The 15,614-nt window shown below is 40.3% G+C and overlaps 2 protein-coding genes across 2 annotated transcripts; both read left to right on the top strand.

Moving 5' to 3' along the window:
- Positions 1 to 285: 285 nt before the first annotated feature.
- cenpu (centromere protein U) lies at positions 286 to 6,916 on the top strand. Its single transcript, XM_069531968.1, has 13 exons — positions 286 to 421; positions 1,044 to 1,086; positions 1,173 to 1,260; positions 2,865 to 3,069; positions 3,159 to 3,332; positions 3,477 to 3,558; positions 3,698 to 3,758; positions 4,556 to 4,682; positions 4,784 to 4,862; positions 5,495 to 5,542; positions 5,873 to 5,934; positions 6,198 to 6,354; positions 6,475 to 6,916. Exons 1-13 carry the CDS (start codon positions 417 to 419, stop codon positions 6,598 to 6,600), a joined length of 1,257 nt encoding a protein of 418 aa, XP_069388069.1. The 5' UTR covers positions 286 to 416; the 3' UTR covers positions 6,601 to 6,916.
- A 281-nt stretch (positions 6,917 to 7,197) lies between these two features.
- Positions 7,198 to 15,119, top strand: LOC109631395 (caspase-3-like). The gene is made up of 7 exons (XM_020090528.2): positions 7,198 to 7,300; positions 8,944 to 9,024; positions 10,029 to 10,198; positions 11,552 to 11,680; positions 12,540 to 12,715; positions 12,983 to 13,103; positions 14,163 to 15,119. Exons 2-7 carry the CDS (start codon positions 8,948 to 8,950, stop codon positions 14,390 to 14,392), a joined length of 903 nt encoding a protein of 300 aa, XP_019946087.2. The 5' UTR covers positions 7,198 to 7,300; positions 8,944 to 8,947; the 3' UTR covers positions 14,393 to 15,119.
- The last annotated feature ends 495 nt before the right edge of the window (positions 15,120 to 15,614 follow it).

The raw sequence follows: 15,614 nt of genomic DNA, 5'->3' as shown, positions 1-15,614 counted from the left end.
AACATTTTGAATATTGTCACTACACATTACTTGCCACGTGGTGGCGGTAATGCGTCATCTCGTTGTTCGGCCATAAAACAGAAGAGAAGAAGATGACTGGGGTTTACAAACTACATCTCTCTCCGTAGGGGCCAATGCGTCAGATAACCCGTTCACAATAGGTTTCGATTGTATTAATATAAAACAAATAGTGCCTGTACAACAGTATTCGAAAATCAAATTGATATTTATTTTTTGTATCAGCCATTTTTACCAGTTTATTTGTTGTTTGCTTGATATAATGGCTCCACCTCCCCCCAGCCCTGTGTGAAGTGGTACAGTCCAGGAACTCGAAACATTTTGCGGGAAGCTGTGAAGCAACGAGCAGCGGGTTGTTTACAAAGTGGAACCTGAAATTACAGCTGCGGTTCTCCGCCATGAGGTGAGGAGCACCAGCTGACCGACCAGAACCCTGCCACACACGTCGCTTCACGTCTCAACATCTCATCTACAATACGATGATTCAACGAGAGGAAGGGGGGGGGGGGGGGGGGGGGGGGGGGGGGGGGGGGATGTAAACACAACAACTAGCAGAGCTGCCATTGTCATAGGACAGCACACTATGAGTTCGTACGTAGGTTATTTAGCCACATGACAAACACAACACGAGCCTGGAGCCTGGTGTCTGCTCTGGGGGGATGCTCAGGTTGGAGGTGTCTCCTGTAGCTGCTGATGTCTCATACACTGAACAGCTAATACCGGACTCAAATATCTGTAACATCACCTGTAAAATACCTGTACATACCAACATACTGTGCACACTGTATGTGTATATTTAGTATTACATTCATACACCAACTATTTAGCTTTTTTGTACATAGCTTTTGTTTTTGTCTTTGTTCTTGTTTATCTCTATGTTGGTGTGTTTTTATCCACTGTTTGTACTAAGAGAGCAAAGTAAAACCGGAGTCAAATTCCTTGTGTGTGTTCACATACCTGGCTATAGAAGTGATTCTGATTCTGATGATGATGATGAAGGTCCTCTATCTTCTCTCTGTCCACAGTGCCACAAAAGGCAGAAGAGCCAAGGCCCCCGCAGCGAGTCAAGTGAGTCACTGCTCTGTGATTTAATTAAGAGATGAGATCATGTCATTTTTAATCTCATTTGAACTGTATTTTGTGTTTGAATGCAGAAAGCTTCGTCTGTGGATAACGCAGAGCCTCCCAACATGTCTTTCATCGACAAAGCGTCCTTCATGGAGGGACTGCAGCTAAACGATGGTGACTCTTTACACTGCACGTCTCATTCGCTCTCCTGTCCACAACACAGACCAAACAAGTTCCCTCCTCTAAAGATTTGGGCATCTTACGTAGACGTTGCTTTGTCATGGAGCGCACATTTATATTTTTAATAATAAAGATAGTTCATTGGATTTCATAGCGCATTTCTAGACACCTCTGGACACCTTGACATCTGTCATAAATAAACACATCAACCATGAAAGTACAACCAGGCATTAGAATCAGATTAAGAAACACACACACGTCAATACAACATAGAGAATAGTAGAAGAATTTAACCAATTAAATCAGGTCAAGAGGCCTAACACCAAAGGTTAAAATCTGATTAGTGAGGGACGGAGTGTGTGGGGGACTGATCCAAACTGTGACTGGAACAGTCCAATAGAGTCCAGCTGGCAGATGTGAGGTGACAGAGATTTTCAGAGTTGTAGCGAGGTGCAAAACATTTGCTTTCTTAGAGGACTGAAGCCACTCGGAGCAAACAAACCGATGGTATTGTTTCTTCAGTCTATAAAAAGGAGTGTTCTGCAGTGGAATCAGTGCCTGGTACAGTTGTCTCTCTGTTCAGCTTGAAGCTTGACTTTGTGGACTACTTCTGGTTATCTGCTTGACTCAACTATTCAAGCTGCGTATTTTAAAAGAATGTCGTCTCTGGCTGATAATATTACAACCAACCCGTCATTGCTTTACATATCAGCTTTTGCCATCAAGCAGAAGATTTAGATTCGACTGAACTGACTGTGGAACTCATTTGTCCCTTCACTCTTAAGGTTAGAGTTTAATCTCTCAGTCTCCGTGTCCCTGTGTGGACTGAGCACAAAATGTCAAAGCATAAGCAGCTGATATAGCAATTGTGTTTTATTTTCTCAATACCTGTTATGCACCATCACAGCGGTGATGACTATGACACCGGTGCACTGCCCATATCTATGTCAAAGGAAGTGATGATATCGATCTTTTGGCAGCCACCTTCTCATAATGTGTGAGATTTATATTTGATTTGTGGTTTGGTTACATGTTTTGAGAAACAGAAACAAGCCACAGTTCAGAAGAGCATTCTGATGACAAAGAGTTCTCTTCTCTCATCTTCTCTTTGTGTTTCTCTTTAATACCCATAGTACTGTCATGCCAGGGGTTGATAAAGTATTTCATTATATTTATTTGTTCTCCTCTTACTATTAGATGTATTATAGCTGAGGCCACATTACGTTTCACGGCTACATTTTGGTGGTAGTTACAAGTTTCTAGCCCTTTTGTTACCATACAGCAGCTGAAAAAAGCCTACACCCATATGAAGCCAAATTTAAATCCACTAGATCCAGATTTTTATCTCATAGAATCAACCACCATAATGTGTCTGTTTTTTTGCCCCCTGATCTGGATCTACACCATAATTTGATGGCTTCTTCCCAGACCCATACTTCATCCTTTCACCAATTTTGTGGGAGTCACTAGTTTTTGTGTAACAAATACAGAGGAAAACGGAACCTACTTAGTGGAGGTAAAAATGTTACTGCAGATGAGCAGATAGTTTATTGGACATTAACATGTTTTTCTTGGTATTGTCCTACTGTGTTGCCTAGGTAACCCTCTGCACAGTACTGCCATGGAGGAAGATTTAAATGTCTTAGTGGAGGGACAGATGGACAAAGGAAAAGCAGGAAGAGGGGACAATCATCAGATAAAGGCGAAACGGCGTGGAGCTGCGGTGAGGAGGGGGGTCGCAGAGACGGGAGGCGAAAAAACGAAGATAAGGAGAAGAACTCCTGCAGAGAAGTTCAAAACCAGGTATGGCTAAAGAAATTTGTGTGCTGCAGTTATATTTCTGTATTATGATGTGTATTAAGTATTTTGTCTCTGCTGTCTGCGCTGAAAAGACCTGGGAAAGGAGGAAAAGGAGTGAAAAAACAGGGAGAACCTGAGGCCCCCGCCAGTGAGGAGTCCGACACCAGCGTTACCCCCCACACGAGCACCAAACCTCCCCCAAAGGCCAACATTCGCAGTCAAGTAATTGGGAAGAGGAGGAGCGCTGGAAAGACCTCTGCATCAAGGTGAGGTAACAGTGAGGAACTACTGACAATTTCAAAGTGATAAAAAAAAACTCATCGGGACAACCTACTTGTCCTTATGGTCTTTTTATTAGGATATGTTGACCTGACTGTCAATTTCTTCATCTGTCTGTGTCTCACAACAAGGCCATTGAAAAAGCAGCAGATGAAGGACATGGAGAGAGAGAATGAATCAGACAGTGGAACCTCCACTGACTCTGAATCACAGGTTCTTCCACAGTATATCTCAGTTGTAGTAATACTGACATGATGAAAGCCACATTAAAACAAAAACTTCAGCAGGTTGCTTTAAGGATCACAATCAGTTTGTGGTTTGTTTCATCTTTTTCTTTCCCTCTTTCCTTCAGAATCCAAGTCCGAAGAAGGCCAGAGGGTTTGATTTTGGCAAAAGCAGAAAGTCTTCATCAGGTGAGGATAGAGAGTACAAGAGGAAAGTGCCAGTTATGACTTTATACACCAAAATCTGGGCCCCCCCTGTTATGGAAGTTTTCTAGAAGCTGGTGACAGGAGAACTCATGTCTTATGCAGAAGATGTTAATGTAGACGTGATGCATCAAGGAGATCAGAAGATGGAACAATATACAAACGCTAACAGAGTAACATGAGCAACTGTCACCCAGTCTGAAGATGTCTCCCACAGCATTTCAGTATATCTCCCTCACCCTGCGTCACCCATTCTACCAGCACATCAATGAATGATGAATTAGTGTCAGTCTCTATGCTACATGTATGTTTTTGCATCTTATTGGATACTGGTGAAATACGTAAAAGAGTTGAAGCTGGTGCCTCTCTGTCTGGAGCCTCTGAGTCAGATATGAATGTCACTAAGCGTAAACACAACAATGCACTGTTGGTTGATCCTTTATCTATACCTGACCTTGTGAACTGCTTAGAGAGAGGAGAGAGTATCTGTGGAATTAGTCAGGCACTCTTCTCTTAATGGTGTACAGATATAATGTAATATACACTATGTATATATAATACAGTATATAGTGGGATATACAGTAATGTGTGAGAATATATGAAAATTCCTCAACACCCCCCATGTTACTTACACATATATATTTGAAAAGGTTGGAACCCTTTTGGAATGATGTGGTTTGGTGTCATGTTTCTTTTGGGGAGGGGGGTTGGGGGGGTTTGCTTTGGCCCCCCAGGTCCTTCGAAACCCTTCTGACCATGACAAACCTACTTCTCCCCTGAAGGCAGCAAATCTGCAGTAGCTGAGAGGTCCAACACCGATAAACAGAGGAGCGAGAGACGTGGTCGTCAGGCAACAACAGAGTTAGAGGTGGTGCTGGATGCCTTCCTTGATTTCTGTGACGAGTACAGGTCCATTTCCTCCTCTAAGCAATTTCTCCTCTCAAATATCTCTTAGGTTTGTTTTATGGTGCAGTTAGAGATGGTTACATTCTCTGTCTGTTTGTTGACAGGGAGTCTGTGGCGACTAAATCTGTCAAACAGTCCATCGATTCCTTCTCCTCCAATGTGAAAGAGCAAATCCTGGAAAAGGTCAGACTTTCCAAATTCTGACCTGACGAGTCGAAGTTAAGCAGTGACTGAACTTTTTCAAGATGTTTCAGCTTGACATTCAGACGTGAAGACAAATTTAAAATTTTTACTGCCACCTACTCATACAGTGTGTACAGTTTGTGTTATAGTCCAGTAAACCTCTGATTAGTGAATCTTACACAGAATTAGAATTTCTTAGCCTTTAAGCCTTTTTTTAAAGTTCACATAAGACATTGTGAAATACTTTAAGACTAGATAAAGGCATGACACTTCAAATTCAGAGTCTATGAGTCATCTCAGTGATTACATCGGTTTTTTGATCTGATAAGCAAGGATTTGTCCACACTGGATTTCCATCAACAGTAACAGTAACTATGTCTTCATGCCAAAAATGTTGCAAGGAAAACTTGTTGCTGAAGTTTTATTTATGCATATATATATATATATATATATATATATATGTGTGTGTGTGTGTGTGTGTGTGTGTGTGTGTGTGTGTGTGTGTTTATATATACTGTGTTTTATAAGCTAAAACCGAAAATGAAAGGTATGGATTAATGCCAAGGAAGTAATTCCTTTTACTCTAATCCATTATATGTAATAAGTGTTGTCTGGTGTTTCTGCTTTTCCAGGTCTCTACACACAAGGAGCTCAGGGTTCTAAAAAGAGAAAATGCCAAGGTAACTATGGCAAACTGCAAGGACAAAAGGGCTAAATACTTAATCTCCTGCTGTTTGGGTTTGACATTCATAGCCGACAGATTGTGGTGATATCCTGCCTTTATCATTTCTGACATTTGTGATTAAAAGAAAAAAAAAGTTTCCTCTTAGGGTTGGGTTTTCATCACTCTAGCGACTTCTCATCTTATGCTGTCATCACGTGTGTGTGTGTGTGTGTGTGTGTGTGTGTGTGTGTGTGTGTGTGTGTGTGTGTGTGTGTGTGTGTGTGTGTGTGTGTGTGTGTGTGTGTGTGTGTGTGTGTGTGTGTGTGTGTGTGTGTGTGTGTGTCAGGTGGCTTCTTTGATAAGCACAAAGACACAGAGACTGTTGGATGCCAAACATGAGCTGATGAGGTGAGAGGCAGCTCAGACACCAACAATTAACATTTATTATTCCAAGGTTTTTATGTGTATAAGCTAAAAGCTGTGTAATGAGTCATTAAACTAATCAATGGTGTTGTCAGCTAGATGTATACCTAAAACAAAAAAATATCTTTTTTATCTCAAAATATAAATCATTAACCTTCTTTCGCCAGAAAGTGAAAGCAAAAGATCCTGTAAAGGTTGTTTCCATAAAGTCGTCATACTGACCTTTACAACTGTGGTTGGTCTGACAGTGCAGAGAGACAGGTGAGGCTGCTACAAAAGGAGGAAGCTGAACTTGAGCTGCGTTTAGATGATCTGAAACGAAGCTGTGCCTTCCTCAATGACATCAGAGAACTCAACCAGCAGTACCTCGGCTACCGACAAGAACACCCCAAAGAGCAAGAGACGGTACAGACGCATGACAATCACATGAAAGTTGACTTTAGGAATCACAGAAATAATCGCAGTGAAACTCTGATAATAACATACTCTCTCCTTTCCTCTCCTCCTCGTCCTCCTCTGGTGCAGTACGGGGCGTCCAGCTTACCGGCTCTGCTGCTGGAGGCGAAGCATATTCAGGCGGCAGAGCATCAGCTGAAAAAACTTAATGACCAAATGGAAAAGAGGCTGAAGAAGAGTGAGACTTGTAATTAATACAATGTAGAATAATGTCATACACACAGATAAACACACACACTCAATGCACGTATGTTGCAAATAAAATATGAGCTGTACTACAGCTACTGGATTTTTAAGGCCAGAAGCAGCTTGACATCTTCAATTACACTCAGTTAAACCTCCTTCAACCACCATTTTGTCCACTCAGACCATGAGTGGAATTATGACTCACTGTTTGTTTACAGGTTACAAGTATTCAAAGCACATTTCCTGTCTTTGTGTAATATGAGCTGTACAAACATCAATATGTTTCCTTTCTTGATAAAATATTAAAGTTCTACTTTCAAGTGATGTCGAAATTCCTCGGGTCATAAATACATTTCCACTAACACACAACTCTATCAATCTATGTGTTTTCTCCAGGGGTCACAGTTGGGTGTCTCATGTATTACTGACGTTGTGGGGTCCTTAGATGTATTCTCACATTACATTATGGGGACAACAACTACAGCCCTATCAAATACATGACTCAGTTTGGAGGTGACGACGTGTTAAATCTCAGGTGAAGGTTCCAGTAAATTACTGTCATGTCTGCTCAAGTCATGGAGGCGCGCTCGTGCGTGCGTCGTCCCTGATTGGCTGAAAGTTTCTGACTTGTACTTTGAACAGTGTAACGTTTCCTCATTAGAGCTCTGAGCAGCAGAGAGGGCTGTCCGCGGTCCTGTCAGGAGGAAAGGTGCGTTTGTTTTCCATGGCGTGCTCTATATGTGTTCTGTTATTCACAGGTGTGAGCTGAACGAAGCCGGACTGGACCAACATTAGTTTTCCTCACCTGTAACTGGACCCGGCGCGGCCAACACCTGACGTGACGTTTCCTGGTGTCATTTAAAAACAAGGAGTAGTTCGTTGTGTTGAAATGTCAGTGCAGGAAAACAACGCGTCCTATCCGCGCTCTTATGTAGAATGTCGTCCTGTCACTTTGTTGTCAGGGATGACGTTGTCCACGCTCCTGTCGTTTAATGTCAATACAGTGTTAACACGTCTTATCTGATGGAGGCATGTCTACAGTTAGCATGTCCAGCTAGCTCCTCCAGCATGTACTTCCTGAAACTACATGCAGCAGCCCCACAGTAAGAACATGTCGTTAGCTGCACAGGTGGTTACATGGAGCTACATGGTTGTAAATAGTTACTGATCCTTTCTTTGTTAATTAGATGAGCTGCAATCGCTTTCTGTTTTGTAAATTGAGTTTCGTTATGAGTAAGAGGACATGATGCACTATTGTGTATGTATTATGAAACATTAAAGACAAGCAGAGGGATACTGTTTGTAAGATGTGAGATACTGCTTATACATTCAAAAACCATATGAGTAAGTACCACAGTAGAATGTATTATTATTAAATAGTAATTACATTTAACAACTAAGCCTGGAACAGCTTCCAAGCGTCAGTGTGTAAATCACTGAGTATGATTGAGAATCCTTTGTCATATGAACTGATTCATATTTACAGCAGTGAGTCAGAGTTAATACTATTCAGTAAGGAATCACAATCTATGAAGCAACGTGTTTGTTTTAACTAGAAAGACTCAGTGGAGCACAAACCTCCACCAAGCCCCAACAGTCAACATTAATTCAATTAAGCTGCAACACGTTGCACCAGCACATAGTTCCTTCAATAAGCCAGATATTTTATGTTTTTATTTCAATCAAAACTTCTGCAAAAGTTTTTTCTGGAACTAGAGAAAGTCACATTAACAGTGAGAGCTGTCCCAAAATTCCACTTGCAGTGAGTGAGAAAATGTTTCTGAGATTTGGGTAATTTCCTGAATTTATTCAATGATGTATGTCGTTGTGCAAAGCTACAGAACTAACAGGAAATTTCTCAATAACATAGTTTGTTCACTAGAAAGCTGGAACAATTTTATTTGAACTTTGAAGTTTATTTTAAAAACAGCAAATCTAAGAGCTCTGTATTGACATTGTTGTATTTGTACTGTATTTATGTATTAATGAAATTCTTTTGGCAGATATTGCATTATGGGTTCTCTGTATATGCATCAATATCTATTGCGGTCAGGCTGTAGCTGTAGAGGGATGTTAAGAGTTTCATTCTAGAAGACATGACAGACTGTAGAAATGTAACCACCCTCAAAAGCCAGCAGTAGTGGAGCAATATAATTGAAGTGAGAAAATTGTTATTCATTTTCTCCAAATACCTCTTATGATAATAAAGGCAGTTTGAATTATTCTGGGGTTCAGTGCAGTAGAGGGCGATCATGTGTCACCCACTTTTTATTTTTACAGTTTTTATTATTCTTTATCTTACATTCGCCACAGATTTTCAGATTTCACTCTCTTTTCTCTTGTTGTGTGTAGGAACATGGCTGAGGTTCGTGGTGATGGTGAAAAGCAGAGCGGCGGCGACACTGTGGATGCCTTAAAAGTGTTTTCGAAGAGGTAATTACTTGACACCAACACCAGTACTGACGACTTAAACCTGTCCGATAGGGTTAGGTATCAATCAAGGGGCCTATAGATTCCATCAGTCACTGCAGGGCATGTAACTCAGACAGGTGTGTGGGCAAAATGATTGAGAATAAGATAAAAAGAGTGAAATGAGATTCACTGAAACTGAAAGACCACCAAATAGAGATAATGCATGGGAAACATTACCCACACGCAGCTCACTCGTAAGTCCTTGCTTTGGCAGTTGTAGCCTAACTTTAGCCAGTTCCACCTCTGCTCAGGTTGAAGGTGGGCAGAGCTTTGCAACCTCTTCATCACGTGAGGTCACTCAGCGCCCTGCACTGTGAATAATAAAGGCCTGTGTATGTGAACTTTGAGTGTGCAAGTCGCCATGTGTAACATTTTGATTTAAGTCACTCACTTGTATATAAACAACTTAATGGAGATTTCTCCTCCTCTCTTAATTTAGTGGTATGGCTCAGTAATCATAGTGTTTCTGTACTGAATTACCGAGATCAATTCTGAGGGATTTATGGCCACCATGACCTTTGTCTTCATTTTATAGTCCTTGTTTATGTTTTTATTTTTTTTAAACAATTAGCAAAAGTAGCTCATGTCATCCGGTAATTGTCCAGACAATACTTTTGCAACAGTTTCACTTTCCTGTTAGTGTGTTAACGGCAGTGTAGGCCATAAACATTCAGCACTCGCTTGACAGGTTAAACAAACAACTCAAGCTTAGTCACCACTGAGTTGTCAAGACAGGTTAATACGTGTGTGTTGGTGTGATGCTTGACAAGTTTCTCAGGTTTCAAATCATTTCAATGAGTGTGTTTCTGTCAAAGTTCAGCTTGTTGTGCAGTTAGGAATGAAAGTGTCTCCAAACGGGGGTAAGCAGATATTTTTGTGTCAGTCGTGAAGTTTCGTGTTAAGTTAAAGGTCAATCAATGGTCCACACTGGGATAGTGAAGCAAAATGTGTGTGTAAACTTTCAGGTCAGATGAAGCGATCACAGACAGCAATAAGACGTCTGAGGAAGTGGACTCTACCCCCAGCAGTAAAGGCAGGACAGCTGCAGGCTCAGACCCCCACCGCTACAGGATGGACTATCCCAACATTGGAACCTGTGTGATCATCAACAATAAGAACTTCCACAGTAGAACAAGTAAAAACACTCACTCATCAACTCAATGTTTAATAACTTTATAAAACCACTAGATATGCACCAGTTTTTCAAGGAGATTCTGTACTATATATTTTTTTGTCCCCCTGCTCACCCACTCTGTATATTGAGTGCTTACCACTGAGGTGGAAAAATTACAGACAGGAGATGGGAAAAGTATGACTCATATCAGGCTCAGGGTAAAAGTTTTGTCTTTCTCCCTGAGGACTTTTATGTCACATTAGGAGAAGTGCAGGGGGAAATACATTTCAGAATTGAAGGAGAAATCGGATCTGGAACCTTGGTTAGTAGCAATGTTCAATCCAGATTTTCTGGGAGTGTGAGCGGTTACAGAGTCACTTGTAAATCTCCTGAACTGCCTGCATAATCTTTGCGGCCAATAATCCCTCATTCATCAAATATTTACGATTTAAAATCCAGATGATTACGTCAGTGCTTTCCCAGCACAACCAATGACGGAGACGAGTAGGGCTTTTGAAATGGGGACTGTGAAACAAGCTGCTGTAGAAGTGCGGTGGACAGCTGAGTCGAAAGGCTTGTTGATATCTGGCAGGTACCCGGATTAACCGGTCTACTGTTGACATTAAACAGTTAAAATCTTACCTCCAGTTTTAGCTGAAGAATAGACAGACCATGCTGACTACATGTCCCCAACCATTTTCTTCTACTTCCATTTTATATCACTGCAAAGCATTGTTACAGACAGAGCAAGTTGTCGCAACGAGCCATTCTCCATCATGTTTTCTTAGTTTGCACCTTCTTCCTTTAGAGAATAATATTAATAATATTCTGTAGTGCGTGATGTGCCCTTATTTTTCTAATATTGAAGAGTAATATTGTGTGCAATTGAAAATCAGTCGGGATTTTTTCATTTTGTTTAGTTTTGTCTGCTGTGAAAAAGACCTGTTAGACGCATGGACTTCTCCACATTTTTAAATCAAGCTCGTATAACTGGACATTTTGTGTTACATTTACATACAGTACTAACTACTGCTCACATGACCTCGGCCAACTCCTAGAAGTAACTTTCTACTTGTCATCAGATTATAATAAAAATATTATTATTATTAGATTTACATTGTTGTTTAAAGGGGGGAGACAAACCAGTAAGTACCCATAGTATTTGCAAGTTTCATATTGTTCCAGTGTTTACTCAGTGTGTACAATAGAAGTGCTCATTTGGTGTGAGCCAGTTCATGAATGATCATTAAAGCTTGAACAGAGCCAGCACCTGATCCTCCTGTTTTCCCTTTGCATACCTGCTTTTTGAACTTTATCATAGAAGCTGCCATTGAATTTCTACTGAATACTCCATGTTTGTCTTTGTGTCTCTAGAGATGAGTTATCGTAATGGAACAGATGTTGATGCTGCCTTTGCTATGAAGACCTTCTCTGAGCTGGGTTATAAACTCATAATGGCCAATGACCAGACTGTGAGTCAGATGAAAACGCTGCTGTCAAACGGTAACAAACTACAAATCTTCATAGATTGAAAGTTAAAGCAATTACATAGAATGGTATTTGAAATTGGAATCATCCATTTTTTATTTTCAACTATCAGGGTGACAAAAAACTATCCTTGCTGTTTATCCTGTAGATATGACATGATCACTGAAGCACTCTCGCAATTCTAGCTGGCAGTGTATCAAACGTAGTCTGTATGTTGTTATCATAGACTGTATATAAAGATAGATGACATGACTGCTCCTCAAAAGTGAAACTAAATAACCTTCATTATCCCCTGGTGGCTGGTTGCATTGTAAATCATAAACCCCACCTACGTAGCTGTTTTCACACCTGAACTCCAGAATTTGTCTCGGAAATTGGGTGTGAAGTGAACCCTTTCAGGACTTTGCCTTTCTTATGTGAAGAACACAGCCGGAGATTGTCCACGACAAATGCATTCACGACAACAGGAAAATGTCCAGAACATTTAGGTGCGAGGTGTCAACTGGGTAGAGCAGGAGATAGGACATGATGTTTAAATTCTGCTGCGGAAATCTGTGTTTTTGTTCACTCCCCATTGACACCAGCATCAACCCTTACTCCCAAAGACTGTCAAATCTGGGTGTCTTTCTAAGTTAACATCTGTCAGGATCTTGTACGTGTATGACGACTCTTTTTCATCTTGAGAATGTGCTCATACATCCCCTCTGACCTGTAGATTCTTGTCCTCTGAGACGTGCATCAGCTTAATACTAAATTATCAGCATTCTTCTAAAGAACAAGTATTGTACCAACAAACATTTACAGTAAGACAGGAAATAATATCTGGACTGATTCAGCAATGTTGTTTTCTATCTTTTCCTGTGTTTGTCTTTAGTATCTAGGGAGGACCACAGTAGTAGTGCATCGTTTGTGTGTGTGTTGCTGAGTCATGGAGACGAGGGGGTGATTTATGGCACGGACGGCTGTGAGAGGTTAGAGAATCTGACGAGAAACTTTAAAGGGGATCGCTGCAAAAGTCTGGTTGGCAAACCGAAGCTCTTCTTCATACAGGTTAGTAACAGTAACCCACGTGAACATACAAATACGCTGGTGCCTCATCCATGGAAATGTGTCTGGAAGTGTTTGTGTTGTAGTGAAAGGTTTGTATGGTTATATTTTTATTTGTATTTTTATTTAATATCTTTTAGTCAAATGTGGTCTCACTTTAACGTGATGACAACGATCAAATGCAACTTGCTCCAGTTACAGTTCACCTTACAGTTGGGGTGAACACTATGACAGTTGATGACATAAACCTGGATCTCGTGCCCCTGTTAGGCGTGTCGTGGTTCAGCCCTGGATGATGGAGCCATGATCGAGACAGACAGTGTAGATGAGCAAACATCAGAGAGGATTCCTGTGGAGGCAGATTTCCTGTATGCCTATTCCACTGCTCCAGGTAAATGGCTCCAGCAGGAGTTTGTCCTTAAAAAAAATGCATCATAGTCTTGGGGTGTTATTTCTGCACCTATTTTTCATATTAATATATTTTTCAAACTGTTGTTTTTGTGTGTTTAATTTGTTAAATATATATATATATTTAATATTTTACCTTTGCACTATGAATAAAGGTATCACTCACTGTGCACTATAGTAGTTTAGGCTGTACAACTCTCTGGGTCAATAGGATGAAGGTATGGTCCTCCGCCTCCTCAGATGCGTTTCTAAGTCACCAGTAGGACTTCAAACTGTCCCACCAACACCCCAAAATATGTCCTAAAGCAGGGCCAGGATACTAAAAGAGACTGGAACTTCTCCTTCTCTTTCTCTGTTCTGTAAAAATGGAAGTCTTTGGAGGAGTGTGGACGAGAACAAGGTCTTCATCAGTGGGCGATACTGAGGTCATCATGCTTCAGTGCTCCCTATGTATTATCTAGACTGTGGCAGCCTACCATTTTCTAATTTGTCCTAATGAACCAAAAAATGTTTACACTTCGCATAATAGGAGATCTCTAACTTGGTGGTTTGCTCCTCCGCTGCATTCTATAGCTGTGTGCAGCACCATTTGCAGTGATATTTACAATATGCTTGCACGTGCATCCATAAAGTTGTTAACATCCACACAGACACTCAGACCTCAAAAGTTTTAGCTGCAGTTGAGCACGTAACCGCAAGTAGAATGCACTGGTGTTCTCTCTCTTACCCAAGAGCTTGTCTTTTAGTCTTTGGTCTGGCATTTGTAATTTATTGTGCATGAGAGCAACGTTCTTGCACGTGCACCCATACTACTGCCATAGATTGAATGAATTCTATGAGAAACACTAGTGCGCTCTGAATTATTTGCTGTGTTGCAACTGTAAATGAAATCAAAGAGTAGCTGATATCTGTATTCAGCTCATTCTCACTTTGGGTAAATATATTTTTATGGAATATTATATATTTAATAAAAAAATGTGTAAAATATTAAAAAAGAAATACACCTTTTCTAAGAATGATAAGACTGTCTTCTGTCCTGCAGGTTACTACTCATGGAGAAACACATCCAACGGCTCCTGGTTCATGCAGTCGTTGTGTGAGATGTTGATGCAACACAAGGGAAAGCTGGAGCTGATGCAGATCATGACACGAGTCAACCGCAAGGTGGCGCTACACTTTGAGTCTTCCTCCAACCTACCTGGATTCAGCAGCAAGAAGCAGATCCCCTGTATTGTCTCGATGTTGACCAAAGACTTCTACTTTCCTCAATAGAATGAGAATGACTTCTTGTTTATCATGTAGGAAATAATAGTCAAATATGGCTGGAATTATAAATTTCACTTTCATCTATTTCCCTCTCAAAGATATTTGCACAAAAGATTTGTGGTGCACTGTGTGGGCTTGTGCAAACAAGATAAAACTAGTTTAGGTGTTTTTAATGTCACTACAAGCAGAACTCAAATGCACCAACAGCATGAGGATAAAAGGGAACATATCAGTTTGGTTATTGTTTAATCTGGATCATAATGTTTTAGGAGTTTTTGCCCTCTTGTATTCATTTGTGTTGGCTCCTTCAGAAAACCCGAGCCAGTTTTTGTACTAAAGCATGTTGGAATAATTTCTACAGATGCATCTTAAAAAAGCAATTTCACTGACACCAAACACATTATCACAAGCATTTGCTTTCAGTACATTCATACAGTATGTGCAGTGTGTTTTTTATATTGGTAAAAATTAAGTGTTTCAAATCCAACTTTTCGTTTGAACTCAACAAACTCACATACAATACTCTATACACAATACTGTTCAATGTGACTCAATGTGACTGTGTCCTTTGTGCTGGGTTTCATTGCAGGCAGACATATCAAAATAAATATTTTAGATTTTGATCATTGTTTCTTCAAAACTTTAGTAATGTTCAGGTAGAGAAGTGATGATTGTAACTGTTCTAAATCTGAGCTGATCAACAAGTAAAAGTTATATTACCGTGTAACTCTCACCACTGGCTGTTCTGTGCTGACATATTATCACTTAAAGCATCATTTAATTTGAGTTCAGAAGATTTTCTTTGGTTATATATTAAATTACTCATTGTATAATATTCAAAATATCCCAATTGGAAAGTCTTAAATTTGGACACATATAAAATACCAAACAAATCAGGAGAGAACAAAATAAATTACGTATGCTGCTAAAGAGATCCTGGAGGCAGTTTGCTGCAGTGTGTAAAATGTGTGTGTCCATGGAACTCCTGAAACTAAAACAAATAACATTAGTTGTAGTTTGCATAGGTGACTGAAATAGTTAAGAAACCCGGGGCTGCGTTTTGTCACAGCTGTGTAAGTGATGCATCAACTGTGCTTCCATTCTTCTGTCAACTGTAAGAACCGAGTTTATTTTTAATTTATTAGTTTAGTTTATGTGGTGAACTCTGATCCCAATAGGTGGCAGCATAATCAAAGTGGCTGTAAACTAGTGAACCAGCAAAAATGTC

This window comes from Paralichthys olivaceus, chromosome 9 (genome assembly GCF_024713975.1).
Source record: "Paralichthys olivaceus isolate ysfri-2021 chromosome 9, ASM2471397v2, whole genome shotgun sequence".
Taxonomy (NCBI): Eukaryota; Metazoa; Chordata; class Actinopteri; order Pleuronectiformes; family Paralichthyidae; genus Paralichthys; species Paralichthys olivaceus.
The sequence above is the reverse complement of the archived record's forward strand: the minus strand, read 5'-3'. Positions and strand labels throughout refer to the sequence as shown.